Below are 26,423 nucleotides of genomic sequence, written 5' to 3' on the forward strand. Positions count from 1 at the left end.
ACCACGCCCGCCGGCTGCTGCCCCCCCCGGCCGCGGCCCCGGCCCCGGCCCCCACGCAAGGGTCTGCGGCCGCACGGGACCCTCTCCCCTCCAGCCTCTTCTGCCCACGGGAGCCGAGCCCTGCAGGTACTGGATGGGACGGACCGGAGCGCCCAAAGAGGGAGGCACGTCCTGGAGGGGGACGCGGTTTGGGCCAGGGGCCAGGACAGAGGGTCTCCGTAAGGTCCGGAACCCAGGGGACACGGAGAGGGAGGGAATGTGTGTTTGTGCACTGCCTGAGTGAGTGGAGATTCACAGACCCCCTATCCCGGAGGGGGAAGGTACTGGGTTCACTTTGGCCGGGGTAGAGCAGCGAGTCTCTAAACTCCAGATACGGTGGGGGGAGCTCTTGGGGTGAAGTCAGTGACCTGGGACTGACTTGGGAATGGGAGGGAGGAGACCCCTCACCACTGGCCCCCAGATACTACCGTTAGGGTCGCCCTAACGCAGGGACCGAGGAGCCAGGTCCCTCAGCTGCCCCTGGACAGAGGTTGGGGTATCCATAGGGCACTGCCTTGGCTGTCCTGGAGGGCAGGCTGCAGATGTGAGTGCTGGAGGCTGGGAGCCAAATGGGAGATGTTGATGGAGAGGGGTCAGAGTGAAGGGAGCTGGTGGAGGCGGCCACGAGGAGGGCAGGGCAGGCTAATTGCACCCTGCTGACTGCCGGCAGGTTCCTGACTGGTGGTGATGGGGGTGGGGCCACCCAAGGGAATTAGGCAGTCAGCACCTGCAGGTACTGGATGGGACTTAATGTGTCTACTCCTGGGCAGCCCAGGTGCTGGAGGTCAAGCGGATCCCATCCACCCTGCAGAGCTAGGGTCCAAACAGTGCTGGTGGGTGGGGTGCCTTAGGGTCCTTCTACACGCTCCAGAGGGACACACACCCCACAGCCCGCCCACACATCCTGGAAGGTTCTGCCATGTGCTGCTCTGGCCATGGTTCCTGGGAGTAGTGGGATGTGCATTTCACCCCAAGTGAGGGGAGGCTCTCCGCCTTGGAGACAGCACCTTCTGGTCCAGCTCTGAAGGATGGAGCATGGCACTGAGCAGCAGCACCTCCTCAGATGTACCCACGGCCACATGCGAAGCATTTTCCATGTGAGATCTCTCACTTACATTTTGGCCACCAACCTGCTGGGGGTGTCAGTGGGGGCTCCAAGACATCCCTTAACTGAAGAGGCAGCTGAGGAGGAGGGAGCAGTGACTTCATCCTGGTCGGGACCCCAAGGGTCCCTCCCCGGCAGCCATTGCACCAACTTGTCATTTGTAAAAGGGCTCACTCGAGGACCTTTGGGGTCTGGCCAGTTTCTTTGTCTTTCTGTTGAGTAGAAAAGCTTGGAGAAGCCAATTGACCCGCTTCCTGCACCTGCCTACCTTCCCCCCAACTCCTCGAGTCCTCCTGGGCGCCCCCTGCCATGGGTGGCCCACAGGGTTCCCACAGTGTCCCTCGGGATGGTGTGATTGGGGGTTCAGCTCACCCTTCAGTAAACAGAGGGCTCTTGACCCAGACACATTAGGTGATTTTGGCAATTCCAGGGACCTTCAAAACCAGGTGTAGCCCACAGGGTGTTTCTAACTGTTGAGAACTCACTGGCGAACCCAGGGCCTTCACCCAGAAAAACACACCTTTTCATAGACATCCAAACCTTGGCCAGAATTTTTGAGAGGCTGCTGGTTCTTCTGGGAATCTCTGAGGGTTCCAGGGACCCCCTAGTTGCAGTGGGAGAGGGGAAGGTGAACTGGGGAAGGGATGGGGTCTCTTGTCTGGTCTCTTGTCTCCCAGGGCCTGCTGGTCCCACCCAAACTGCAGAACAAGCAGTGGCCTTCTACGGAAGGCCACTGTGTCTTGGTTCCTTTGAGGTCACAGGGAGGGTCAGGCACCCACCATGCCTGTGTCCTGAGCTCTCTGGCCCCTCAAGGGCAGGGCTAGGCTGGCTCTCTTCCCAGAAGGTAGCTTGTCAAGAGGGAGCTGGGCAGATCTTACCACCCTCTGCCTCCCAAGATAGCACCAGCATCGTCTCTGCCCCCTTCCTGGCTTTGTGACCTTGGGCAAGGTGCCAAACCTGTCTGAGCCTTGTCGCCCATCTGTATAATGGGAGCAGGAATGCCACCCGCCTGACTTAGTGGCAATGGGGATTAATTATGATGATTCTGATAAAGAGCTGGATAAGCCCACAGTAAACGCCATGTGCACGTTAACATGATGGACCATGGGCAGGCGCTCCACCTCTCTCCTTCCCAGAAGCCACCTGTACCCATCCCCCCACGCCCTCCCTGCCCAGGGTACCTTAGGACGAGGCTGCCAGGCAAGGAGGAGCATGGCCGACACACGGCTGAATTTGGCCTGCGCGTCGGGCGGCTGAGTCACATCCCCAAATTGCATCTTCGTAAGTGCGTTTCGGAAGGTCGATTGCAACACCCCCACCCCCTCCAGGCTCTGTCTGCCAGGCCACTTGCCTCTCCTGCCTGTGCCCCCGAGCCCTGGGGGAGGACCCCCCGCACTTTCAGGAGAGACAGTAGGAGAGATGCCTGGGGTTTCCTCATCTCCTGGGTGAGAGCAGGGGCTGCGACCGCTGTGTGTGTCCTGGTGACAAGCTCCCGGCCCCACCTAGCAGCGGATGGCCCTTCAGGTGGTAAGCAGGGGCCCTAGCCTAGCACGGCCCCTGCGTGTTCATGAAGGTGGAGAGAGAGATCCAGGCCAAGGTCAGCCTTGTACACTGTGAAGTGCTAGGCCTGCACAACACCAGCTCGTATAAACCGTGAAGTGCTAGACCTGTGTGAGGCCAGGCCTTTTAAAGTGACGTGTCAGGCCACAGGTGGCCACAGCCTGGTTGATGTCATGGATGGGGAGGGGTGAGTGAAGGGACGTGTCCTGATCCTCACGAGGTTGCTCTGCCATGAAGGGAAGGTTTCTTGTGCTCCTACTGTGTGCTGGTGCCAGCATCGGGGGACATGTAGTGAGTGGGACAGACACTGCGTGGGGGCGGGGCATGCCAGACAAGGTGTCAGACACTGCACGAGGTGGACGGCCTGGCCAAGGTGGTAGCGTGGCTCATCTTGGCATGTCCTGATGCAGCAGCGTCCGTGTCTGTCACCCCCCAGCCCAGCCCACAGTGTGGTTTCAGGGCTGTAGGGGCATCCTGTCTGGACGCACAGCCCTCTCTCCTGGGCCTGGCTCACAGGGGCCAGCCGCGCATGCCAGACTGGCCTTTTCAAAGGGGCCAGCACTTGGCCCACTGCCTGTCGCCGCCCCACTCATTCCTGGTGAGACAATCTCACAAAGCAGCCTGGTCAAGAATCAGCCCTAGAAGGAGATGGCCCCTTCACAGCACGGTGCCTCGGTTTCCCTATTGGTCAAACTGGCCAAACCCCCTTCTTGAGGGTATTACAAGGACCAAGGAGAAAATTGGTGTGAAGGACAGAGCCTGGCATGTAGCAGATGTTCACTAAACATTGGCTGGAAGTGGCCTCGGGGGGTACGTAGAGGGAGGGGGGTGGCGGGCTGGGGCGGGACAGGGAAGGGTCTGCCAAGTTGGGAGCCAGGAGGTGAGACTCCCAGGCAGCCTCCTTGTATGCGTGTCACTGTTACCACGGTCCTTGCTCTCGAACATGATGCCAGAGGACACTGCCATCTGCAGGGGCAGAATCCCAGGGTGTTGGGGCGGCCAGGCAGTCTGCCCCATGGTAGCCTGGAGAGGACACTGAGGCTGACCCGAGGTCACAGGTCCAGGCTGAGCACATCTCACAAGGCCCTGGTGTGCAATCTTAGAGGTAAATACTGAGTTGCCACATGGGTCCTGGAATCTCTTGGGAGATCATAAACCTCCTTCCACGCAGGCAGGAGGGGGCTGGGGGCCTCTGTAGCCACAGCCACGGCCACGGTCAGTCCCAGTGTCCCCACACATTCAGGACTTTGGACAGCTCTAGGAGAGGAACTGGAGGCTCCATAGGGTGAGATTAACTTGTCCTCGAACCTGAAGGTCAGAAGGAGACAAGACCAGGTTGGAAGCACCTCCTGACCGCACGCTGACACGGCCTCTGGTCCTTCCTGGCAAACCCACTGGCAGATCCCGTCTGCAGACATTCCAGAGTGTTCCCTGAGTGTGAGCTGAGCACTCGGCCTTGTTCTAGGTACTCGGAGACAGATCAGCAGGCGAAGGTTCAGTAAGAGGGTGTTCCAGGCAGAGGGCACAGCTGGTGCAAAGGCCCCAAGCTGGATCTGGCGACGAGGACGCCTATGTGGCTGGAAAGGAGTGGCTCTGGAAGAGTGAGAGGGGAGGTGGGTAGGAGCCAGACCACAGAGGGCCTCCTCCTGGCCACAGTGCGGTCTTTGGCTTTTATGCAGCAGCAGCGGGGAGCCACTGGATGGTTGTGAGTGGGAGAGGAGTCTAGGCTGACTTGGGTGATTGTTGGCTGGCCAACCCATGTGCCAGTCATATGTCTTGGTTCATGGCTTCCTGAGCCTCAGAATGTTTTGGGGTGGTGGCAGGGCTCCCTCTCCCTTCGATCAGTTGGCAAAGCACTGCCATGTCTGTGTCCCTTGTGCCCCTCAGGTCAGCATCGGAGCCCGGTCACTGAGCCATGCTGGGTCCCGGGAGGCCTGCCGCAAGCCCAACCCCGGCACCCACATAGTCATGAACAGCCACAGCCACAACGGCTGCGGGGGGCGGCCGCTGGGCAGCGGGCTGGGTGCCCTGGGCAGAGACCCTTCGGAGCCCGAGGCCGGCCACTCCCCGCAGCCCCCACATGGCCCAGGCCTCCAGGTGGTGGTGGCCAAGGGCGAGCCAGCCCGGCCCTCGCCTGGCAGTCCCCGGGGGCAGCCCCAGGACCAAGAAGAAGAGGAAGACGATGAAGAGGATGAGGCAGGTGGGAGGAGGGACTCGGGGAAGGCCCCTAACGTGGGCCACCGCCTGGGCCACCGGCGGGCACTCTTCGAGAAGCGGAAGCGCCTCAGTGACTACGCCCTCATCTTTGGCATGTTCGGCATTGTCGTCATGGTGACCGAGACGGAGCTGTCCTGGGGCGTCTACACCAAGGTAGGCATGGCGTTTCCCCTTGGTACCCCGGGGAGGCCCCTCTGGGCCCCCCCAGCCCCTACTCCCCCTTGGGCATGGGCTCGGGGACCATATTGGCCCCAGGAGCAGCAGGTGCAAGATGCTGGCGGAGTTGGGGGGTCCTGGGGGCGGGCCAGGGAGCGGGCACTGAGCCTCCCACTGTGTCCAGCTTCTGGGGGTAGCAGGCAGGCTGTGCGTGGGGGAGTTAGGCCCCAGCCCATTCCTTCTGCCCCACACCCGCAGGCCACACCCTGGCTTACAGCAGGGGGTAGGGCCAGGACAGGAGAGCCCCAGAGAAGACCTGCCACCACCCTGGCTATGCGTCCACTCGTGCCACCCAAGGGTGTGTGAGGACAGAGAGAGACCAGGGCATATCAGCCGGTAGACGGTGAACTGGTGAAGGTGGACACGGCCAGGCCTTCTAAACTGCAAAGAGCTGTACCTACATGAGGCCAGGCCTTATATGCTCTTAAGTATAGAGCAGCATTGTGATGGACCCCGGCCTAAGGAGAAAGGACAGGAGCACAGCTTCCTGAGTGGGGAGCTCCGGCGGGGGGTCAGGGGGGGTCACCCGCCCCCAGCATCCTTGTCCTCCTGTCCTCTGCTCTCTCTCTGCCCAGGAGTCCCTGTACTCATTTGCACTCAAATGCCTCATCAGCCTCTCCACGGTCATTCTGCTGGGCCTGGTCGTCCTCTATCACGCCCGGGAGATCCAGGTCAGTGCCCGGCTGGCCAGGGCAGCTCCCCTCTCCATGCCCCAGAAACCCACCCCCCCCCACAAGCCACCTGGGGCCCTGGCCCCCTAAAACATGAAAAGACCAGTAGCCTCTTTATAGGAAAAAAAAAAAAAAACCACCTCTGTAAAGACAGCGGTGACTCAATTTCTTTAGAATAGTTGTTTGTATTTTACTTTTCATTGGTTAGTTGGAAAAAGAGGACAAGGAGGGAGCCAGAGGTGAGCTGGGGTCCAGCATACACGTGTCATCTTCGCAGCCCTGGGGTCTTCCGAGGTTTCGCAGCCTTGGAAACCAGGGTTAGCAGCGCTGGGTTTCTGTTCCTATTTGATTGGACCCTGCCTTCGACAGACTTCTTACGTGCCAGGGAGTCTGTTCTCCTGTTTTGGGAGTTTACTGATGGAGCCCAGAGAGCCCAGCTCAGGGCCCATTGTCACAGCCCCAAGATGTCACCTGGGGTTGGCCCCAGGGCCTGGGAGAGCCAAAGGCTGTCAGCTGTGGCTTCTGACTCCGGCCTCTGACCCCCAGCCTGAAGGAGCCTCCGTCTGGCGGGAGACGGGTGGAGGCAAATCCTGCCTGGGCTGAACCACCTGTGAACATCCCCGGGGACGCCCAGGGTCTAGCACAAAGGAGGGACCCTGGCTGTGGCTGGGGACAGCGGAGGGGACAGTGATAGCTGCGTTGGAAGGAAGCAGTTCCTAAAGGGCCGCAGCTGGGGACAGCAGCAAGCTCCTCATACAGTGAACATGGTGGCACCACATGACCCAGCAACCCCGAGACACCCAAGAGAAATGAAAACCCGCATCGGCTACATCCTCACACAACTTGTATTCGCGTGTACCCAGTAGCCCTGTTCACGGTAACCAAAATGTGGGAACAGCCCGAATCAAGGGGCGTATGGCTAAACAAAGTGTCATAGGGCCACACGGTGGAATGTGATTCAACCCCAGAAAACCGAAGCACTGTGTGAGCGTGCTCCGGGCCACCTCCGCAGGGGACTGCAGCCGAGGGGCTTAAATAGCAGAACTGTATTTGCCCAGCTCCGGGGGCCGAAGTCCAAGGTCAGGTGCTGGCCGGATGGGTTTCTGCTGAAGCCCCTCTCCTCGGCTTGCGGGCAGCTGCCTTCTCCCCCGGGCCCTCTCGGCTTTCTGCGTGCACTCACCCTGGAATCGGCTCTTCTAACCAGGACACTGGGTCCCACCCTTATGACCTCATTTAACCCTAATTACTTCCTGAATTTTTTTAATGTTTATTTATTTATTTTGAGAGAGAGCGTGAACAAGGGAGGGGCAGAGAGAGAAAGAATCCCAAGCAGGCCCTACGCTGTCAGAGCAGAGCCTGATGGGGGCTCAAACCCATGAATAGTGAGATCATGACCTGGGCTGAAATCAAAAGGACACAAGTTAATCCAGAACATTCCAGCCTCTGGGCCATCCCCCAAATTCATGGCCTCCTCCCACGCAAGCATTCACCACTTCCCAACAGCCCCCAAGGTCTTCCTCCGTTCCAGCACCAACTCCAAGTCCCAAGCCTCACCTAGGTCTCAGATACAGGAGAGACTGAAAGCGCTTCTTTCCTCCAGCTGAGAGCCGACGGGTCATTGTCTCCCAAGATACAGGGGTGGGACAGGCGGAGCCTAGCCTCTCCTCTTCCTGAGGAGGAATCTGAAAGAAGGGAAGTTGAGAGATACGGAGCCAGTCAGAGAGCTCACAAGGCGAATTCTAGGAGTTGTGAAGGCTCCGTCCCGCTGCTTCCGAACCCACTGGGGTGGCAGCGCTGTCCCCGCGGCTCTGCGTGGTGGCCTTTTGTGCTTGCCCTCTTCAACTCAGCATGTTTTCGAGGTTCTGCCACGCCAGAGCCCCTTCCTGTTGGCTGAATGATGTCCCATTGCACGGAAGGACCCGTTTTGGTGATCCGTTCATTGGACACTTGGGTGGTTTCCGCTTTGGGTAATTGTTCGTGTGCCAGGATTTGTCCCCACGCCTGAGTTTTGGATTGGTTTTGTGTTTTGGTTTTTTTTCTCCCAATGCTTGTGCTTGTTTTCATTTCTCTTGCGTCTCTCCCCTAGGGACGAGATTGCTAGGTCATGGGTAACCCCGCGTTTCCGGGGAACACCCGTGCCCCACAGTTGGTTTGAAGGGCACCTCACCCCAAGAGCTAGGGAGTTTCGCCTACAGGGCTGTTTCTTATAAAGGCCAAGCGGGGGGACTGGGGGGTGGGAGTGGGGTCTCTCCCCGAGGGGGCACGGGCACACATCCGAGACCCTCACGCCCGCCCTCCGCAGCTGTTCATGGTGGACAACGGGGCGGACGACTGGCGCATCGCCATGACGTGCGAGCGTGTCTTCCTCATCTCTCTGGAGCTGGCCGTGTGCGCCATCCACCCGGTGCCGGGGCACTACCGCTTCACGTGGACGGCGCGCCTGGCCTTCACGTACGCGCCGTCGGCGGCCGAGGCGGACGTGGACGTGCTGCTGTCCGTCCCCATGTTCCTGCGCCTCTACCTGCTGGGCCGCGTCATGCTGCTGCACAGCAAGATATTCACGGACGCCTCGAGCCGCAGCATCGGCGCCCTCAACAAGATCACCTTCAACACGCGCTTCGTCATGAAGACGCTCATGACCATCTGCCCAGGCACCGTGCTGCTCGTCTTCAGCATCTCCTCCTGGATCATCGCCGCCTGGACCGTGCGCGTCTGTGAGAGGTACGCCCCTGGCCCCGGCGACCCCCAGGCCCCCCACCCTGGCCCCCCGTGGCTTGGAAACCCGGGGCTCCCCTGGCCATCACATCCCCCCACCCATAGGATACCCCCCCACCTTGGTTCCTGGCCTCGGTGACCATCCCTCAAGCATCAGCCCCCTCATCCCTGGGACTCCAGCCTGCATATCCCGCCCTGCCCCAACCGACAGCCCTCTGGGACCCCAGCCCTCTCCCCCAGGGAGGCCGGGAGGGGGGGTGTTATGCTCCTCTTTCTCCCAGCTCTTCCGCTGTGAGCAGCTGACCTCTGGCCCAGGGCAGTGGAGGCAGCGGGAACAGGATGCCCCCCCCCCCCATCTGCCTGTTTCCCCCACAATTTAACCAGCTCTCCTTCTCCCCTCCGCCCGCCCCACCGGACTGTAGGGAAAACATGTGAGTCCTGCCCTCGACCAAGCTGTGTGCACAGAGCTGCTGCTCTCCTGTCCGCCAGGAATTTAAGATTAGCTGCCGCACGGGGCGGGGGGAGGGGGCGCATAGGACCATGAGGTGGGGTGGCCCGGCCCAGCCCGGAGTGCCCGCAGGGCCGGGACAGGCCAGTTCGGAGTCAGGCCCAGGACAGCAGGAACCGCTCTGGGGCTGTGTCCACTGGGCACCCTGGAGGCCCTGGTCTCCCTGGCTGGGGAGGGCTGTTTGGCCAGCTGGCCCTGGGGGGCTGGGACAGCCCCTCCGGAGAGTTGAATAACAGCTGGCCCAGCCTTTTGTACCTCTCTCTCCCTGCAAGGGGCTTGTTCTCAAACCTGGAAGGCACAGGCCCTCAACCCAACTTACAGATGGGGAAACAGGCTTTGGGGCAAAGGGACATTCCTGAGGGCCTGATTCCTGGTTGACTGTGGAGACCCACAGGGTGATTCAGGGAAGGGAGGGTCCCCACGGGGGCTCTCAGGACACGGGGGTGCCTTACTTGGGAAGGAGCCTCTCCTACCTTGTGCTTCACTGGGGAAGGCCCTGGAAGGGGTCTGTGGCAGGTGGAGCTGAAACGGGGCTTCCTGGGGGTCCCCAGGCTGGACCTGCCTCCCGGTCCCTGTCTTCACCCCTTAATCTCCTCCATGGCGCCTGCCTCAGCCTGATATGGGGCTTGTGGGGGCAAGGGCCCAGCCCTTCTTGTCCTTGAGGCTTATTGTCTCGGGACCAGATGGGGTCTTCTTGGACCCCTGATGGACCCCTCTGCCAGTTCCCACAACCCATCCCCGACTCAGTCAGGGTGGGGTCCGGATTGTGGTCCAAGGATGAGAGAGGGGCACCAGTCTAGGTCATTGCAGGGGTCCCCGGGTTGGGGCAGGGAACGGGGCAGGACCCGGGGGGGCAGCCAATCCTAAATTCCGAGCTCCATGATGCTGCTTGAAGCCCCCTCGCCTGCCTCGCTCCGCCCCTGCGGCTCTGCCCCACCCCCACCCTGCCTCCCGCATGCCCCCCACTCTCTGGTCCTCTGTAGTCCCGGGTGGTCCTGCAGCACCCAGCCCAGCTCCAGGAGTCCTGGGGCTCCCCCACCTTCTGCTGGAGGGCCTCCCTTCCTCTGCTTCCGGTGTGGGGTGCTGGTCTACTGAGAGATGGGGACAGGGTAAATTGGGGCTCAGATGCCTCAGTGGGGTTCAGTCCCAGGTCCCCTTGCACCCAGCAAGCAGACTGACAGCCCAGGAGAAGGGGCCTGGAATGGCACCCGCCCCCCCAGGTGTGGGACAGGGACTCCCCCACACCAGACCTGCTGAGAGGGTCTCCATCCTTCCCGCCCTCCTTCGGAGCTTTTGCGCACTCCTCCTCTTGAGCCCCTGACTCCAGCCCTATCTGTCTGGGCCAGCCCTCCCCCAGTTTCCCCTGTCCTGCCCCTGCCAGGGCCCCCCCCACTCCTCTGTGCCCCCCTCCGTGGACCTCTAACCTTGAACCCCCTCAGGGCCCGCGGCCCAGGAAAGAGTGGCTCATCAGGAAAGGGCTCCCTGAGCCTGAGGTGCTCTGCAGGCTGGGGGCTGGGCTGGAGCGGAGCCGCGAGCTGTCCCCTGACCCTGAGCCTGAGCCTGGGCAGACCACAGGTGGGCTTGTTTGTAGCCCACGTGACCAGGTTCACAGGGCTGGCTGTGGCCAGGGACAAAATCATGTCCCTTGGGCCCTGCCCCCCCCAAAGTTAACCGCAAGCCTCCCCACAGCACCAAGCTGCTCCCTCCCTCCTCACCTCCCAAACCCTAAGCCCAGGATTCAGGGATGACTTCCCTTTTGCTCCCAAGTCCTGGAACACTGCAGCCACCTGTGTCCCCCAAGGGTCCCCTCCCCCGCCATGGGCCCCTGCTGGCTGGGGAAGTTCTTCCTGATGTCTGACCCGAATCCTCACCTCCACTCCCTGCCGCTTCTGGTGCCCATGGCCACCCGTGTCTGCATCTGTCTGTGCGTCTGTCTTCAGGAGGGGGGTCATATGCCCACGTGTGGACACAAGTGGACGTGCCCTCACTCAGACTCCTCTGCCCCATAACCAGGGCCAGGGAGGGCGCATGTTCTGGGCAGCAGCTTGGGGTGGGGGTGGAAGGGATCCTGGGAGGAGAGTGTGAGTGGCCCTCTGTCCAACAGTACCTTTGGGAGGGTGCCCACCACGCTGTCTCCCTGCACCGGTCCCTTTTCAAGCCCTCAGAGTGGCCCGCTCCTTGTAGTCAGGGTCCCCACCCAGCCAGGTGGACCCAGGACACCAGGGGGTGTGGCAAAGGCAGAGAGACTGCTGTGGACTGACTGGGCTTCCCCGGCTCCCCTCAGGTACCACGACAAGCAGGAAGTGACCAGCAACTTCTTGGGGGCCATGTGGCTCATCTCCATCACCTTCCTCTCCATCGGCTATGGTGACATGGTGCCCCACACCTACTGCGGGAAGGGCGTGTGCCTGCTCACTGGCATCATGGTAAGGGTGGGGGCCCTTGCACACCCCCTGCTGATGGGGAGCTCACCCCATTGTGAGCTGTAACGCATCAGCCTGCCCCTTCCTCTCTGTGTCCTCTGGCTCAGTCACCCCCTTTCTTCTTAGCTCTGCTGTGGCTCCAAAATCTGTGCCCTCGGGCTTCCTGGGGGCAGCTCTTGGCTTCCTCCAGTCTGGGGGAGGCAGCGTCAGGATGTAGCAGCTCTTAGCAAGGTGTTTTTCTTGCCCTTTATTCTCAGCAGCCTGCTTAACTCACAGCCCTTAGGGCCAGGGCCAGGCTTCCGTGCCTCAGTGTCCCCAGCTGTTACCAGTGCCCAATTCCTCTGTTCTCTGTAAAGTTTAAGTCTGTTCCTCTTTATTTATTTATTTATTTTTAGGTTTTTTTTTTAATGTTTACTCTTCTTTTTGAGAGAGACAGAGACAGAGAGAGAGAGCACAAGCAGGGGAGGGGCAGAGAGAGAGGGAGACACAGAATTCAAAGCAGGCCCCAGATCCTGAACTGTCAGCACAGAGCCCGACATGGGGCTTGAACCCATGAGCCGCGAGATCATGACCTGAGCCGAAGTCGGATGCTCAACTGACTGAGCCACCCAGGCGCCCTTCAAGTCTGTCCCTTTATGTGAAATGTCTATAGCGGTGAATGGTGTGGACACCCGGTCCACACCCTCTGGGCTGTGCCGTCACGGCTCAATTCCTCATCCTTGCCTGACTCTTGGGATGGCCCAAGCACCCCCCCTGAGTTTCCCATGCTGTGAAGTTTGTCTCCTGTGACTCGTTGGGCCCTGGTGGCACCCCCCCCAGACCTCTCAAGTCCGTCTATGGGTGGGGACAGCCTTTGACATCTGACACCTTCTTTCCCTGATTCCATCATCGGTTTTCCTGCTCATCCCCTCCTTCTGGAACCTTCTTTCTCCAACCTTCCCCATCCTTCACCAATGCTTTTCCGGGTCTTGGGTTACAGATTATTGGATGCCTGATGGGGAACACCTCTCCGCAATCCCCCATTAGTAACCTGTCCATTTGTGCAAACGAGGGAGCACGAATAGGACCAGAGTGGCCCCAGAGAAGCCGACTTCATCCCACCCCCAGGTTCCACGCTCCTTGGAGGGTATCCCTCCTTTTCTCTGTTCTTGCAAAAATAGGATGCGATCGCCACAAGAGTTTGCTTTTCTCTCGCAGACGGAAGGGGCATCTTGCAGGCCTCTGCCCACCCGATTTCGCTGCTTGCAGACCGTGGTCAGTTGTCACTCTCTCCGGAACCCCACGGCTCTGTCCCCAGTTCTCTAAGCTAATTCGGGGGTGGGAGGTGGTCTACGTCCTCCAGCCCCCGCCGGGGCCCCCGTTCTCCGGGCTGCGCTGACACGGCCCCCCTCTTGTGAAATGGCATTGCGCCTATTTGCTTCTTATTTTGCAAGAGGGGAAGGGAAATAACTAAAGGCGGGGCCACAATCCAACCCCCATTGCAATTAACCGAACTTTACAAAGAACCAAAAACAGACTCCAGTAAGGCGAGCTCAAACCCCGAACGCCCACGACAGAATGGAAAAGCCGAGTTCTGTTCTCTGGGATGTGGCTCCTTCCGAAAAAGGAGTTCCAGGTGTGGCCCCCTCGCTGCTGGCACACCCATGGGTGGTCACGCGTGGGCTGGTTTCTGGCTCTTCTGTTAGCTCTCTCTGCCATCCTCGCCCAAGCACGTCCACTCCCGGTCACTGCCCCGTGCAGGATCTCCCCAGCTGCGCACTTGTCTGTTCTTGAACTTCAGGCCGTCCCCGTGTGGCCCCCTCTGATCTGGCATCTTTCACTAGACATAGTCTCCGTGCTCTTGTGCATCACTGCCAGATGTCCTTTTTCCTTTTTGCGTAGTATTCCACCTGGAGGTTTTGTTGGGGCTTCTTTTTTTGTTTTTATTTTTTTTTTGTTTTGTTTATTTATTTTTTTAATGTTTTTTTTTTAATTTATTTTTGAGAGAGAGAGAGAGACAGAGCATGAGAGGGGGAGGGGCAGAGAGAGAAGGAGACACAGAACCGGAAGCAGGCTCCAGGCTCTGAGCTAGCTGTCAGCACAGAGCCTGACGTGGGGCTCGAACCCACGAACGTGAGATCTGACCTGAGCTGAAGTCGGAGGCCCAACCAACTGAGCCACCCAGGTGCCCCTGTTTTGTTTATTTTTGAGAGAGAGAGAGAGCGAGCATGAGCAAGCATGAGCAGGGGAGAGTCAGAGAGAGAGGGAGACACAGAATCTGAAGACAGGCTCCAGGCTCTGAGCTAGCTGTCAGCACAGAGCCCGACACGGGGCTCGAACCTACGGACTGTGAGATCATGACTTGAGCCAAAGCCGGATGCTCAACCGACTGAGCCACCCAGACGCCCCTGTTTGGGCTTCTGAGAACAGAAATCCAGGAGTCCACGTCAGGGCTTTCTCAGAAGGTGACCTTGTGCCCATCTTGCCCGGGCTGGTCATGTAGGGGTCCAGACCTGCCCAGGACTGTCCGATGGTGTCCCTGGCCCTTGCCCACCGCTCCCCAAGGATGTTTCCTTCCATCCTTAAGAAGAACCGAGCGTCCCTGGTCAGGTGGCCCAGGCTGAGCTCGCCCCTCTTGGAGGTCATGGCCTCAGAAGGAAGCAGCCTACAGGGAGGAGCAGGAGTGGCCTTCAGTGCAGGCTGGGAGCACCTTCTGCCCTCCCCCTGCCCCACCCCACACACCTGCTTCTGCCACCTGCCCCGGGCACTTCTGGGGCTGAAGGCACCTTGTGGGTGCTCCAGGGTCCCTGGCCCTTGCTCCTTGGTGGCAGACCCCGTCCCTCCCTCCCGCATCACTTTTTCTGCCCCCTTCCACCTGTCTGCCCTCTCCTCTCTCTCGGGTCCTCACTCCTGCTCGTCTCTCTCTTCTGGGCTGTTCTCCCCAGTAGACATGCGAGTCCTCTCTGACCTTCACTAGCCGGGAGGTCTGCCATTTAGGGCATCCTGAAGAACGTGGTTACATCAGTCAAGGAGGCCACCACTCTCCCCCCTAGTCCCCCCACCCGACCTCCACCTTGCTCCTTTCTACCTGCCAACGCCCCACCAACGGCCGCCAGCCCAACCCCTCACTCACGCTGCCAGTGACCCCTCTCGTGACCGTAGAAAGACATGTCATCTGGGTCCCTGTCCTCAACACCCAGACCCCAAAGCCTCGAGAGAAATGCTTCCAAATCCTCCCTCCTCCATGGTCACCAGCTCTGAACATACCTGTGGATCCTGCCCTTTTCTTCTCCCTTTCATTTTTTTCCTTTTAATTTTTTGTTAACATTTATTTTATTTTTGAGATACAGAGAGAGACAGATCATGAGCAGGGAAGGGGCAGAGAGAGAGAGGGACACAGAATCGGAAGCAGGCTCCAGGCTCTGAGCTGTCAGCACAGAGCCTGACCTGGGGCTCGAACCCATGAGCTGTAATGTAAGATCATGACCTGAGCTAAAGTCAAATGTTCAACCGACTGAGCCACCCAGGCGCCCGTTTCTTCTCCCTTTCTTATCTCTAAGCCTCAGTTTCTCCCTCTGCCTAGTGGGGATAAGAGTGGTCTTCCCTCCCAGGGCTGTCGGGGATCAGATGAGCTCATCAGCGGGACACGCTTCCCAGACATTCAGCCGATGTTACTCGGGTGGGACTGGGAGTCTGCGAGCTCAGCAGGCGGGGATCTGCCAAACACCGTGGGCTCGGAGGGTAGAGGGGAGGGTGGAATCAGAGCAGGCTTCCTGGAGGAGGGAGGGTGTCCTGCCTGTGGCCTGGGACCTCCATGGGGCAGGACGCTGATGCGTTCCCCACCCTCCGCTTGCAGGGGGCCGGCTGCACAGCACTCGTGGTGGCCGTGGTGGCCCGGAAGCTGGAGCTCACCAAGGCAGAGAAACACGTGCACAACTTCATGATGGACACTCAGCTCACCAAGCGGGTAAAGATCTCCGTCACAGCCGCCTCCTCTCCTGGTCACAAGGGCAGACCCTCCCCGCCAGGCCTGCGCACATGCCCGCTGCTCACTGCCCTGCCCTGTGCCCTGCTGCCCACTCGAGCGTTCAGGAACCATGCACAGAGACGTGGCAGCGTCCCCAGGTGTCCCCCTGTGTGCCCCGTCACAGCCCCACCCTGGGCCACACAGCAAGAGCCAGGCATTTGGGGCCTGGGCAGCCAGGTACAATCTATACGCCATCTGACCTTGATGGGTCGACCTCCCCGTGCCTCAGTTTCCCCACGTATAAAGCGAGAGTGATGCCAGTGCATGTAGATTTGCTGATGTAACACTTGCAAGGGATACAGAGAGGGTTTGGCCCTCACCGAATAATCTAAATGAAGTGCGTGCACACAGACCCGCAGATGAGGACATGTCCACGTGGCCTTGCCTCCCAGTCCCAGGATCCCACAAGGGCATTTCCAGGAGTTTCTAAGAGGTTTTGGAGATTTCCGGAAGTTTCCGGAACCTTCCACGGTTCTGGGCCTGCCTTGAGAAACTGTTCTTTTTCGGGCCCCAGGTAAAAAATGCCGCCGCTAACGTTCTCAGGGAGACGTGGCTCATCTACAAACACACGAGGCTGGTGAAGAAGCCAGACCACGCTCGGGTTCGGAAACACCAGCGTAAGTTCCTCCAAGCCATCCATCAGTAAGTCCAGCACCTTTCCCGCTCACCTTTCTGTGTCCGCCTGGCGCAGAGGCAGCTGTGATCCAAGGGAGGAGGCCACCAGCCGGGCCAGACCGCTCTGCGTGGCCTCATCACGGCGCCTCCCACGCTGGGTGGTCAGTTGTTGGGGCTTGCCGCAACTGTGCCGGGTGGGGTGGCGGCATGGTCAGGAGGGGGCAGGGGGTGGGCCCAGCACTTGTCCAGGGCAGGCACCTTTGCTAAGTCATGCAAACAAATGGCTAGAAGCATATTTTATTCTCCGGAATAGCCAACACTCTTTTACCTTTTAGATATTAAGCAAGTTCCCCTTTTCGCTTTGGCTGCCAGGAAGCTCAGAATTAAATGTGTGTCCTGATCCATGCGATCGTGTGGGGTAATTAGAAATTACGTGAGTCCCTCCTGAGAATTATTTAGTCAAGTATCCGGGGCTGGTCAGTGGAATCCCTCCACGGGCATTTAAAAACTGCACAGGCTCCACCCAACATGGCAGAGTCTGGGATGCACCAAGGGCTTAAGTTCCTCAGGTGAGTCCAGTGTGCAGCTGGTGTTGGCGAACTTTTCCTATAAAGGGCCAGAGAGTAAATATTTCAGGCTTTGTAGACCAGTCTGTCACAACTACTCTGTCCTTGTATCAGGAACGCAGTAAAGAGGAATTGGTGGGCTCTGCTCTAAGAAAACTTTATTTTCCCAAAACAGGCAGCTGGCCAGATCTGGGCTATAATATGCCAATCACTGTCCACTAGAAATATCACATAAACCACTATATAATTTTAAGTCTTAAATTTCCTAGTAGCCACATTAAAAAAATAAATAAAAGAGGGGCATCTGGGTGGCTCAGTCGGTTAAGTGTCTGACTCTTGATCAAGGTCTAGATCTTGAGGTGGTGAGTTTGGGCCCCGTGTTGGGCTCTGCAGTGGGTGTGAAGCCTAATTAAAAAATAATAGCAATAAAATTAAATTTTAAAATTGTAATGGAAACAAGTGAAATAAATTTTAATATGTTCATGTAATATATGCAAAATATTATTTTAACATGATTAATATTAAGAATTGAGACATTTTAGAACATTTTTGTGCTAAATCTTCAGAATCTATTGTGTATTTTACATTTATTTACAATCTGTTTTTATTTAGACCAGCCGCCTTCCAAATGCTTGGTAGCCACATAGAGGATGTATGAGACAACACCGTCTAGAACTTTCAACAGCTCCAATCCCAAGAGTGAGGCACTCAGATATAAATTACAACTGAGTCCTTTAGTACCTGACTTAAAATAGTAAAAACATATTGAGGCACTTTTCAGAATGAGCCCATGGATTCCCATCTCTGACATTGTGGGAAAACCTGGTCACAGTTGGGCTCTTCTGAGACCATCGGATGACTCCCTGCCCCAAGAGCTCCTAGGCCAGACTCAGGGGCCAATGGGTCACAGAGTGAAGTGAGTAGTGGTAGAGCCTGAGCTACTTCAACAGGAAGACAGCTGATTCAGCTGCGGAGGAAAGAGACAAGAGGCAGCATGGAGAACCCTGGTGTGAGTGGTAGAGTAGGCAGCTTGGGTTGGAGCAGAGCTCAGGGTGTGGTTAAAGCAGCCCAGCCTCTGGGATGTTAGAAGGTAGAGGAGTGTGACCATGAGGAGACGAGGCCACAGGAGGGGAAGCTCAGCGAGCTGGACTTCACCTTTTTAATCCAGTTTAATAATCTTTGTCTCTTAAAAAAAAAAACAGCTTTATTAAACTATAATTGACTGTAGATCAACGGTTTGATCAGTGTTACCGGATGTTACATCCCCGTAACAATTAGCACAGTCAAGATAAAAAAACAGATCCCCAGAGTTGCCCCCCAGAGTTTCCTTGCTGTCTTTGTCTTTTAGCTAGAGAGTTTAGTACATTTACATTTATTGTGTTTACTGTTATACTTGAATGCCTTTCCAATGGTAACAGTCCCTACTTCACAAGACCAAAGGGAGATCTAAATGGAAGCAGAAATGCCTGGCATAGTCCCTGGCACAAGACAAACTCTGGTAACACACGGTGCTCCCTGCTTCTGCTCCCATCATCACCTGAAAGCAGGGAGAGGAGCTGACATCGCACTCACTCAGCCTCACTGTCCCTGCCTTCTCACAAGACCCCAAGGCCCTTGAGGACAGAGACCCCTCCTTGTTGGCCCTCCCTCGGGTATTCACTGTCCCCTGGGCCCCATGGTTTCTGCCGCCTAACTGTGGGGCCTTGCCAAGTGACTGTGCTATTCCAAGCTTCATGTTTGTGTCTCTAAAGTGGAGACAATGGTAATTAACGTGCTTTCCTCCAGGAATGAGGTGTGGGTGGAGCACAACTGGGGATTCACCTGTGCCTACCTGGCATGCAGTCGTCTCTAAATGTGAGAACCAGCAATGGTGTCACACCCTTAATGTGTTCATTTGGTTACTGAATAAGCATTTCCTATGCCAGCTGGTGTGCCGGGCATGGGGGACACAGACAGGGCCCTGCCCTGGACTTTGCCCCAAGGGATGTTCCAGAAGGTTGTTGGAGGGAAGCAGGAGGGTGGGAATTTAGGAAAGCCAGGTCTGTGGGGAAGATACCTGCTCTGTGAGTTACCCCTTTCCTTTGTTCTGGGGCAGGACTGTCTCACTCGTCTTTATTTGTTTGTTTATTTATTTTTAATTTAAAAAATTTGGGGGGTGGGGCACCTGGGTGGTTCAGCCAGTTAAGCATTCTGCTTTGGCTCAAGTCATGATCTCACAGTTTGTGAATGCAAGCCCACATCGGGCTGCGTGACAGAGCGGAGCCTGGAGCCTGCTTTGAGTTCTGGGTCTCCCTCTCTCTCTGCCCCTACCCTGCTCACACTCTGTGTGTGTTTCTTTCTTTCTCTCAGAAATAGATAAACATTGTTAATGTCTATATTTATATTTGGGCGGGTAGGAGCAGAGAGAAGGAGACCAAGAATCTGAAACGACTCCATGCTGACAGCAGAGAGCACGATGTGGGGCTGGAACCCACGAGCTGTGAGATCATGACCTGAGCCAAAGTCAAAGGCTTAACTGATTGAGCCACCCAGGCACCTCTTTTTTTAAATATATTAATAATAATTTATTGTCAAATTGGTTTCCATACAACACCCAGTGCTCTTCCCCACAAGTGCCCTCCTCCATCACCACCACCTCTTTTCCCCCTCCCCCTTCCCCTTCAACCCTCAGTTCGTTTTCAGTATTCAATAGTCTCTCAAGTTTTGCGTCCCTCCCTCTCCCCAACTCTCTTTCCCCCTTCCCCTCCCCCTGGTCCTGCATTAGGTTTCTCCTCTTCTCCTGTTAGACCTCTGAGTGCAAACATATGGTATCTGTCCTTCTCTGCCTGACTTATTTCACTTAGCATGACACCCTCAAGGTCCATTCACTTTGCTACAAATGGCCAGATTTCATTCTTTCTCATTGCCATGTAGTACTTCATTGTGTATATATACCACGTCTTCTTGATCCACTCATCAGGTGATGGACATTTAGGCTCTTTCCATGATTTGGCTATTGTAGAAAGACCAGGCACCTCTTAAATTAAAAAAAAAAAAAAAAAAGCATGTTTATTTCTGAGAGGGAGCGAGCGAGAAAGAGAGAGCAGGGAGGGGCAGAGAGAGAGGGAGCAAGTGAATCCCAAGCAGGTCTTGCACAATCAGTGCACAGCCTGACATAGGGCTCGAACTCACAAACCTGTGAGATCACGACCTGAGCTGAAATCAAGAGTCAGAGGCTTATGGGGCACCTGGGTCGGTTAAGCGTCCGTCTTCAGCTCGGGTCATGATCTCACAGTTCACGGGTTTGAGCCCCGCATTGGGCTCTGTGCTGACAGCTAGCTCAGAGCCTGGAGCCTGCTTTGGATTCCGTGTTTCCCTCTCTCTCTGACCCTCCCCTGCTCATTGTGTCTCTCTCTGTCTCTCAAAAATAAATTAAAAAATATTTTTTAAAAAAAGAGGCTTAAATGAAGGAGTCACTCAGGTGCCCCCCAAAAAAACTTTTTTAGGTTTATTTATTTATTTTGAGAGAGAGAGAAACAGCATGGGGGGTGGGCAGAGAGAAAGGGAGAGAGAGAATCCCAAGCAGGCTCCGCACTGTCAGAACAGAGCCTGATGCAGGGCTTGAACTCACAAACCGTGAGGTCCTGACTTGAGCTATAATCAAGAGTCAGACATTTAACCGACTAAGCCCCTCAGGCGCCCCCAAATCTCCCCCTTTTTAGAAGGACCCCAGTCATACGGCACTGGGGCCCACCCCAAAAGCTCATCTTAACCTGGTTAAATCTATAAAGACCCTATTTCCAAATAAGGACCCATTCTGAGGTACTGGGGGTAGGACTTGAATATATTTTTTTGCAGGGAACTGATCAGTGCCTAACATGGAGGTTCCAAAGGAGCCAAACTTGACTTCCCCAGGGAAGGCATTCCAGAGCTCTGCAAGATTCCCTCCCCCCACTCCCGGGCAGCCTCCAGGGCCAGGGGTGGGTGTCTGTATCCACATCTGTCTCCCCAGACCGAGAGCTGGGTCCTATCAGGGGTGCTGGCAGTACCCAGCATAGATGGGCCCCAAGGGGCCTCCCGGAGCAGCCATCACGGGTGGGCGTGCAGGAATTGTGTTTGGACCAGTGAGGCGGGGTCCTACCTGGAACCGTTTCCTTGGCCCAGTTTAACTACAGAAGGGATGGGGACAAGGGGGTCAAGTACACACACTGGCTAACGCCCCATCCTCACTCATGGGCAGCTGTTGGGAGGCCAAGGTGCGGAGGTGGAGTGGCAGGTGCAGGTTCGAATCCTGCTGAAATGCTGGTGGGCACCGGCTTTGCCTCTCTGAGCCCCCTTATTCCCCGTGGGAAACAGCGTGGGCATAGTTCCGTGGACTGAATGCCACCTCTGGGGCCAGTGGGACCCCAAGGCTCTAAGCAACTGCATTTGCTGGGTGGGCGCTGCTGGGGTGAGGGGAAAAGAGCAGACGCATCCCCTCAGCCACCCAGGGCCCCCCGTCTGGTCCTGGGGTTGCGCATGGGGGAGGCGGGCAGGGCTGGCATGTGGCACTCAGCTGCACAGAGATTAAAATTGCCTTGTGATTTCCCTCTGCTCTGCCGGGGCCTGCCAGAGCTCAGAAGTAAGTCTCTTCTTGGGGCCTGGGGGTGCATGGTGGTCCCGGGGCAGGGCACACCCCAGGGCTGCCGGTGGAGCACTGCCCGCTGGCCCCGGGAGGCGGCCAGGGCTTGTATCCACCCTGCAGGCCTGTGCATTCCTCACCTGGGCCTGAGAGTCCAAGTTCCGGGCCGCGTGGATGCGGCCAGAAGGCAGACGCTGTTGGGGGTGGCTTAGCTACCCCGGTGTGCGTGGGGCAGGAACGCGCTGCATGGGGCCCCACCCTACCTCCCACCTTCTGCATGTCCCACAAAGTGACCCCAGGTGGGGGGCGGGGTGCATGAAGGGCCCCACTCCCCTGCAGTCTCCACCCAGCCCTGCCTCCCCACCCCCCTGTGTGTCTCCCAGGCTCCGGAGTGTGAAGATCGAGCAGGGGAAGCTGAATGACCAGGCCAACACTCTCGCCGACCTGGCCAAGGTGAGAGCCAGGTGGGGCTGGGCAGGGGGGGGCTCCCCAGGCCAGCAGGGGGTGGTCAGGCCCCCTGAAGGAGGATAGGGGACATTCAGTAAAGAACAGAGCCCGCCTTCTGCCCGGGGAGGAACAGTGTGGGCGTTGGTAACGGCACACAGGCCGGGTCTGCAAGGCTCCAGAGGTTCCCATTGTCAGAGAGAAGCTCGGAGTCACGTCTGCACGTAAACTCCTTTTGAACATTGGCGACTATTTTCTTTTAAACCGTATCTAGTAAAATAGCTTTAAAGGAGTATCTTTTTTTTTTTTTTAATGCTTATTTATTCTTTGAGAGACAGAGCAGGAGAAGGGGAGGGGCAGAGAGAGAGGAAAACACAGAGTCCAAAAGCAGGCTGCAGGCTCTGAGCCATCAGCACAGAGCCCAGTGCAGGGCTCAAACCCACGCACCGTGATCATGACCTGAGGCAAAGTCAGATGCTTTACCAACTGAGCCACCCAGGCGCCCCTTTAGTAAGAATATCTCATTAGGGGGCCAGATTGGCAAATGGTCCTTTTTGTTTGAGGCATGTCAACATCCAAGCTCCAAAATTCAAGAGAGAAACGTTCTTTTGCTACGGATAGAAATTCCAATTCCAGTGTCAGCCGAGAGCTTCTTTGCGCAGGAAACACGTTGATTGGAAGAGCCTTGTCAGATCGGTTTGTGGTATAAACGGATCTATCTGTTGGCCGTATTATCAAGTCCTGCTTCTAGAGCACTCGTCCTACGAGCGGTGGCATACCCTGTGAGTAGTTCATGGGTGAACTTTGCTCATTGGCTTCCTCCCCGAACCAGTTTAATTAGTCGGAGGTTAATTTAATACTATCTTCGGAAGCTGTTAAGTCCCATTCCACTTCTTTTATACCCAGAGCATTTCGGACTCATTCTCTGCATCATTGTCAAGAGAATGCAATATAATGTTAACCTACATAAATTTAATTTGGAAAGAAACAGAAGAAAAAACAGATTCTACAACCCTGAAGAAATCATTCCGTTGGTAGTAGGAAGAACACCGTCCCAAAAGCATTATGGAAATGCTTCCCAAACTAACTTGATGTCATGTAAGAAAACAGCCATAAATACATAAGAAAGAAATGCCTTTGAAACACTAGATATTATAATTTGGATTATCCCTATCACCCACTTCCTCCCGTTAGTACAGATGACTGAAATTTGAATTTTTCAAAGTTATTTAAACCTCGCAATCACGGCTGTATACTCTGAGTACATTTAACAAAGCCTTCTTTGAAGTAAGGCTTTAATTGGATTGGATTATATCGCTTCCTGATTTTTTTAATTTAGCAAGGTTAAGATGTTTTTCAGCATTAAACTTTAATGCGCTCCTGCCCAAGGTTGCCGATTTAATTTGTGTGTCTCTGATACAAGTAAGATGTACAGTCCAAGTTGTAAACAAGTTAAACCTCAGAGGCCAGAAAAAAATCATCAGAGGACTGGATATGTCCAGATGTTGTCCTCTGGCCCTAGGGACTGTGGCCTCCTGAGGCGGGCTGAGGGGAGGGTCAGCGACCCTAAGGGTCCCCTGCCCCAGGGGTCTGAGCCAGTTGGCCAGGAACAGAGGAAAGGGTGGGGGGAACCACTGAAGCTAAGGCACAGAGGTTGGAAGGGGGAGGCTAGGGCTGGAACGCAGCAACATGCTGTGGTAGGTGCCTCATTCTGTTCCCCTTCCATGGAGCGAGGGGTTGAGGGCTCTTTCCCCTCCTCGCATCCATTCTCCCCTCCCAGGCAGCAGTGGGGTGGGGAGTTGCTATCTGCCTAGGGATGGGCTCAGCACCTAGCGGAGGTTAGAGATGAGGAACGTGGCTCTATCGCCACCTGGTGGCAGCATTGGTACTGCACCCGGGTCTGTCTTCCTGGCCAGCCTCCCTCCCCCACCCAGGGCCCACGTGGATAGGTGCAGAACCCCCTCCTGCTTGCTGGATTGTGGGGAGCAGCCGAGTTGGTGGGGACACCCCATCGCCTGCTTTAACAGTAATTTTGGCTTTTTGTTGTACTACTTGGTCTGTGACCAGGTTGGATCCTTGGAGTGGTCCCTTGCCCTGTGTAGTGTGGGGCGCAAGGAGGCACTTCACAGCTCAGCCTCCTACCTCTCAGCCATGCTGGTGGCCAGTTCCCGCCCTCAGGGCAGCTCTGGCCACCTCCACCCCGGAACAATCCCTCTGCCTTCCCCCTGGCCTGCTGGCTCCCAGCCTGGCATCCAAGACCCGTATCTCCTCTTGTCCCTTCTCCTCCCAGTTCCTGGGGCCCAGCAAGAGACCTGTGGCTCTGGGATGTCCTCACAGGTGTCCCTCACGTGGGTCCCCCTTTCCTGAGCTCCCCCTCTCTGTGTCTGGCGTTCCATCTCTCTCACTTGGCCTCTCCTCTTTCTCCCATGCTGTCTCCGGCAGACTCAGAACGTCATGTACGACCTCATGTCCGAGCTGCACGCCCAGCACGAGGAACTTGAGGCCCGCCTGGCTGCCCTGGAAAGCCGCCTGGACGCGCTGGGCGCCTCCCTGCAGGCCCTGCCCGGCCTCATCGCCCAAGCCATACGCCCACCCCCCCCACCTCTGCCTCCCCGGCCTGGCCCAGGAGCCCTGGACCAGGCAGCCCGGAGCCCCCCGTGCCGGTGGCCGCCCATGGCCCCTTCAGACTGCGGGTGACAGCCCTGCCCACCACCGGACCCCTCAATCTTGGCCATCGTGTGGCCGCCACCTCCACGCCATCCAGGAAGCCCTGTACAGTGGCGCCTCTTGGAGTTCAAGGAGCCGAAGCTGAGTCGGGCCCAGTGGACCAGGGCCCACCCCACCCAGACAGTCTGGGCAGAAGGCAGGGCCGGACCGCAGGCGAGGGCAGGGGCGGGCCACCGCCCGCTTCCTCCTGAACGGAGCTGGGGGAGAGCCAGGAGCTTCCTCTGGCCCCCTGGCCCCCCTGACTTTCCCCAGGCCCCTGGTGGGCACGGAGCAACCAGGAGAGGGGTCCTTGCTGGTTCTCAATAAAGCAGGACCCACCCAGTTGCCACCTGTTTTCATGGTGGGGGACTCTGGTAACATGGGAGGTGGCCACCTGACTCCAGGCCCCAGAACAGATAGATGTGGGGGTCTAGGGGAGCCCGTGTCATCTCTATTCTAGCCTGGTAGCCCTCCAAGCCAGAGCTCAGCAGGGGACACTCCCGAGGACAGTAGCAGCAGTCTGGACCCGGCCCTCGCCTGCCGGAAGCAGCAGATAATCGAGACACCCTTCCCATTCTACCAGCTGACTTGGCTGGAGCGCCCACTCCAGGCCAAGCCCCAGTGGGGCCGTGGGTCATGGTCCAGTGGGAAGGTGACATGAGCGGGGAGGACCGATCCTCAATGGACCTGCCGTGGACGGGGAACATAATGTAAATCCCCACACTTCTTCACCAGAGCCTGAGCGGGGTGGGGTGGGGGAGCCGCGGGTGCCTGGGGCTGCAGAAACGAGGGGGCTGAGCCAGGATTCAAACCCGGGGGCCCATGGGCCAAAGCGCAGAGCCTTGTTGGAGGGCACTGGAGGGGGGAGTCCAAGAGAGGGAGCATGTGGTATGATCCTGGGGTTAGAGTGGCCTCTGGGGTGGGCTTGGGGCCAGCTGGTGGAGAACGTTCTGAAGTCGAATCAGAAAGGCCCCTCCAGGCCTTGGGCGCCGTGTGCTTTTGGTGAGGCAGGGGCAGCAGGCACCTGGCGCCTGCTGGGCTCTGGGCACAGCAGTTAGAGGGACACCTCGGTCCTGGGGAGGCTGGTCTGGGCCCTGCTGAGAGCCTCAGGCCCTGGCATCCTCTGATAAAGATATCAGCCACCTGGCTCAGGAGATAACGGGGGTGCAAGATCGAGAAGCGTGGGGATGTGCTCGTGGGCTCCAGACAGGAGCTGGGAGTCCTGACTGCCAGGGCTGGGTGCTACTGGGCAGAGGCTGCCCCCTGTGGGGCCTCAGTTTCTCTCTCTGTAAGAGCTGCTGAGGAGAACAGGGCATAGTGCTCACCTTTGGGGATCACCTAGTCTGATGGAGGAGGCACAGTAGACCTATAGCACTCAAACACAGAGATGAGAGCCATAAAGAAATAAACAAGGCCAGAGCATGACTAGGGGACACTGAGGAAGTGACATTTGGGCGGGGGGGGGGGGGGGGGGGGGGGGGGGGGGGGGGGGGGGGGGGGGGGAAGGGAGTTGGGAGAGCAGATCTGGGGAAGGGCGTTCCTATTTGGGGAACAGTCAGCGCAAAGGCCAAGAGGAAAGACCTGAGCTTGGTGGGTTTGGAGAACAGTCAGGAGGTGGATGGAGACCACGGCGGGAGGCTGGGACAGTGCCCGGGGCCAAAGGTGCCGGGTAGGGGACAGATGAAACCACAAGATAGACTGGTGTCTGCCTCCGCTCCGGGCCGGCCACATCCGTCCCCGCCCGCCTCTGACTCAACAGCGCCGACCCTGCAAAAACAGGGCCCGCCCCAGGCTGGGGGGGGGTGGGGGGAGGCAAAGTCAATAGCGCGGGCACGCGGGCGGCACGTCGCCGGCGGCCCGGGCGCGTCACGAGGGCGGACGCGGAAGACCAGGAAGTCGGCGCCCGCCGGGGTCTCCGGGGCGCCTGCACAAGTTCGCGGAAGCCGGAGGAAACTTGGGGGCGACTGGGGCTGCGACGAAGGGCGCCGCGCCGCGGGAGGGCCGTCGAGGCGCGCCCCAGCCGTGCGCCCGG

At 57.5% G+C, this 26,423-nt stretch overlaps 1 protein-coding gene across 20 annotated transcripts in view; it reads left to right on the forward strand.

Moving 5' to 3' along the window:
- KCNN1 (potassium calcium-activated channel subfamily N member 1) overlaps positions 1-24,736 on the forward strand; it is a 32,956-nt gene extending 8,220 nt beyond the window's left edge. For 3 of the 20 annotated variants that reach the window (XM_029918927.1, XM_029918925.1, XM_029918928.1), the window contains exons 3-13: positions 4,592-5,074; positions 5,713-5,808; positions 8,111-8,529; positions 8,946-8,954; positions 11,316-11,457; positions 15,290-15,400; positions 15,975-16,102; positions 21,233-21,241; positions 21,625-21,694; positions 22,307-22,467; positions 24,128-24,736. In XM_029918927.1, coding sequence (XP_029774787.1) covers positions 4,673-5,074; positions 5,713-5,808; positions 8,111-8,529; positions 8,946-8,954; positions 11,316-11,457; positions 15,290-15,400; positions 15,975-16,102; positions 21,233-21,241; positions 21,625-21,694; positions 22,307-22,467; positions 24,128-24,497 — 1,917 coding nt within the window. In that variant the 5' untranslated portion in view covers positions 4,592-4,672 and the 3' untranslated portion in view covers positions 24,498-24,736. The other 17 variants (XM_029918926.1, XR_003901441.1, XR_003901442.1 and 14 more) reach the window with 17 other exon arrangements.
- The last annotated feature ends 1,687 nt before the right edge of the window (positions 24,737-26,423 follow it).

This window comes from Suricata suricatta, chromosome 12 (assembly GCF_006229205.1).
Source record: "Suricata suricatta isolate VVHF042 chromosome 12, meerkat_22Aug2017_6uvM2_HiC, whole genome shotgun sequence".
Taxonomy (NCBI): domain Eukaryota; kingdom Metazoa; phylum Chordata; class Mammalia; order Carnivora; family Herpestidae; genus Suricata; species Suricata suricatta.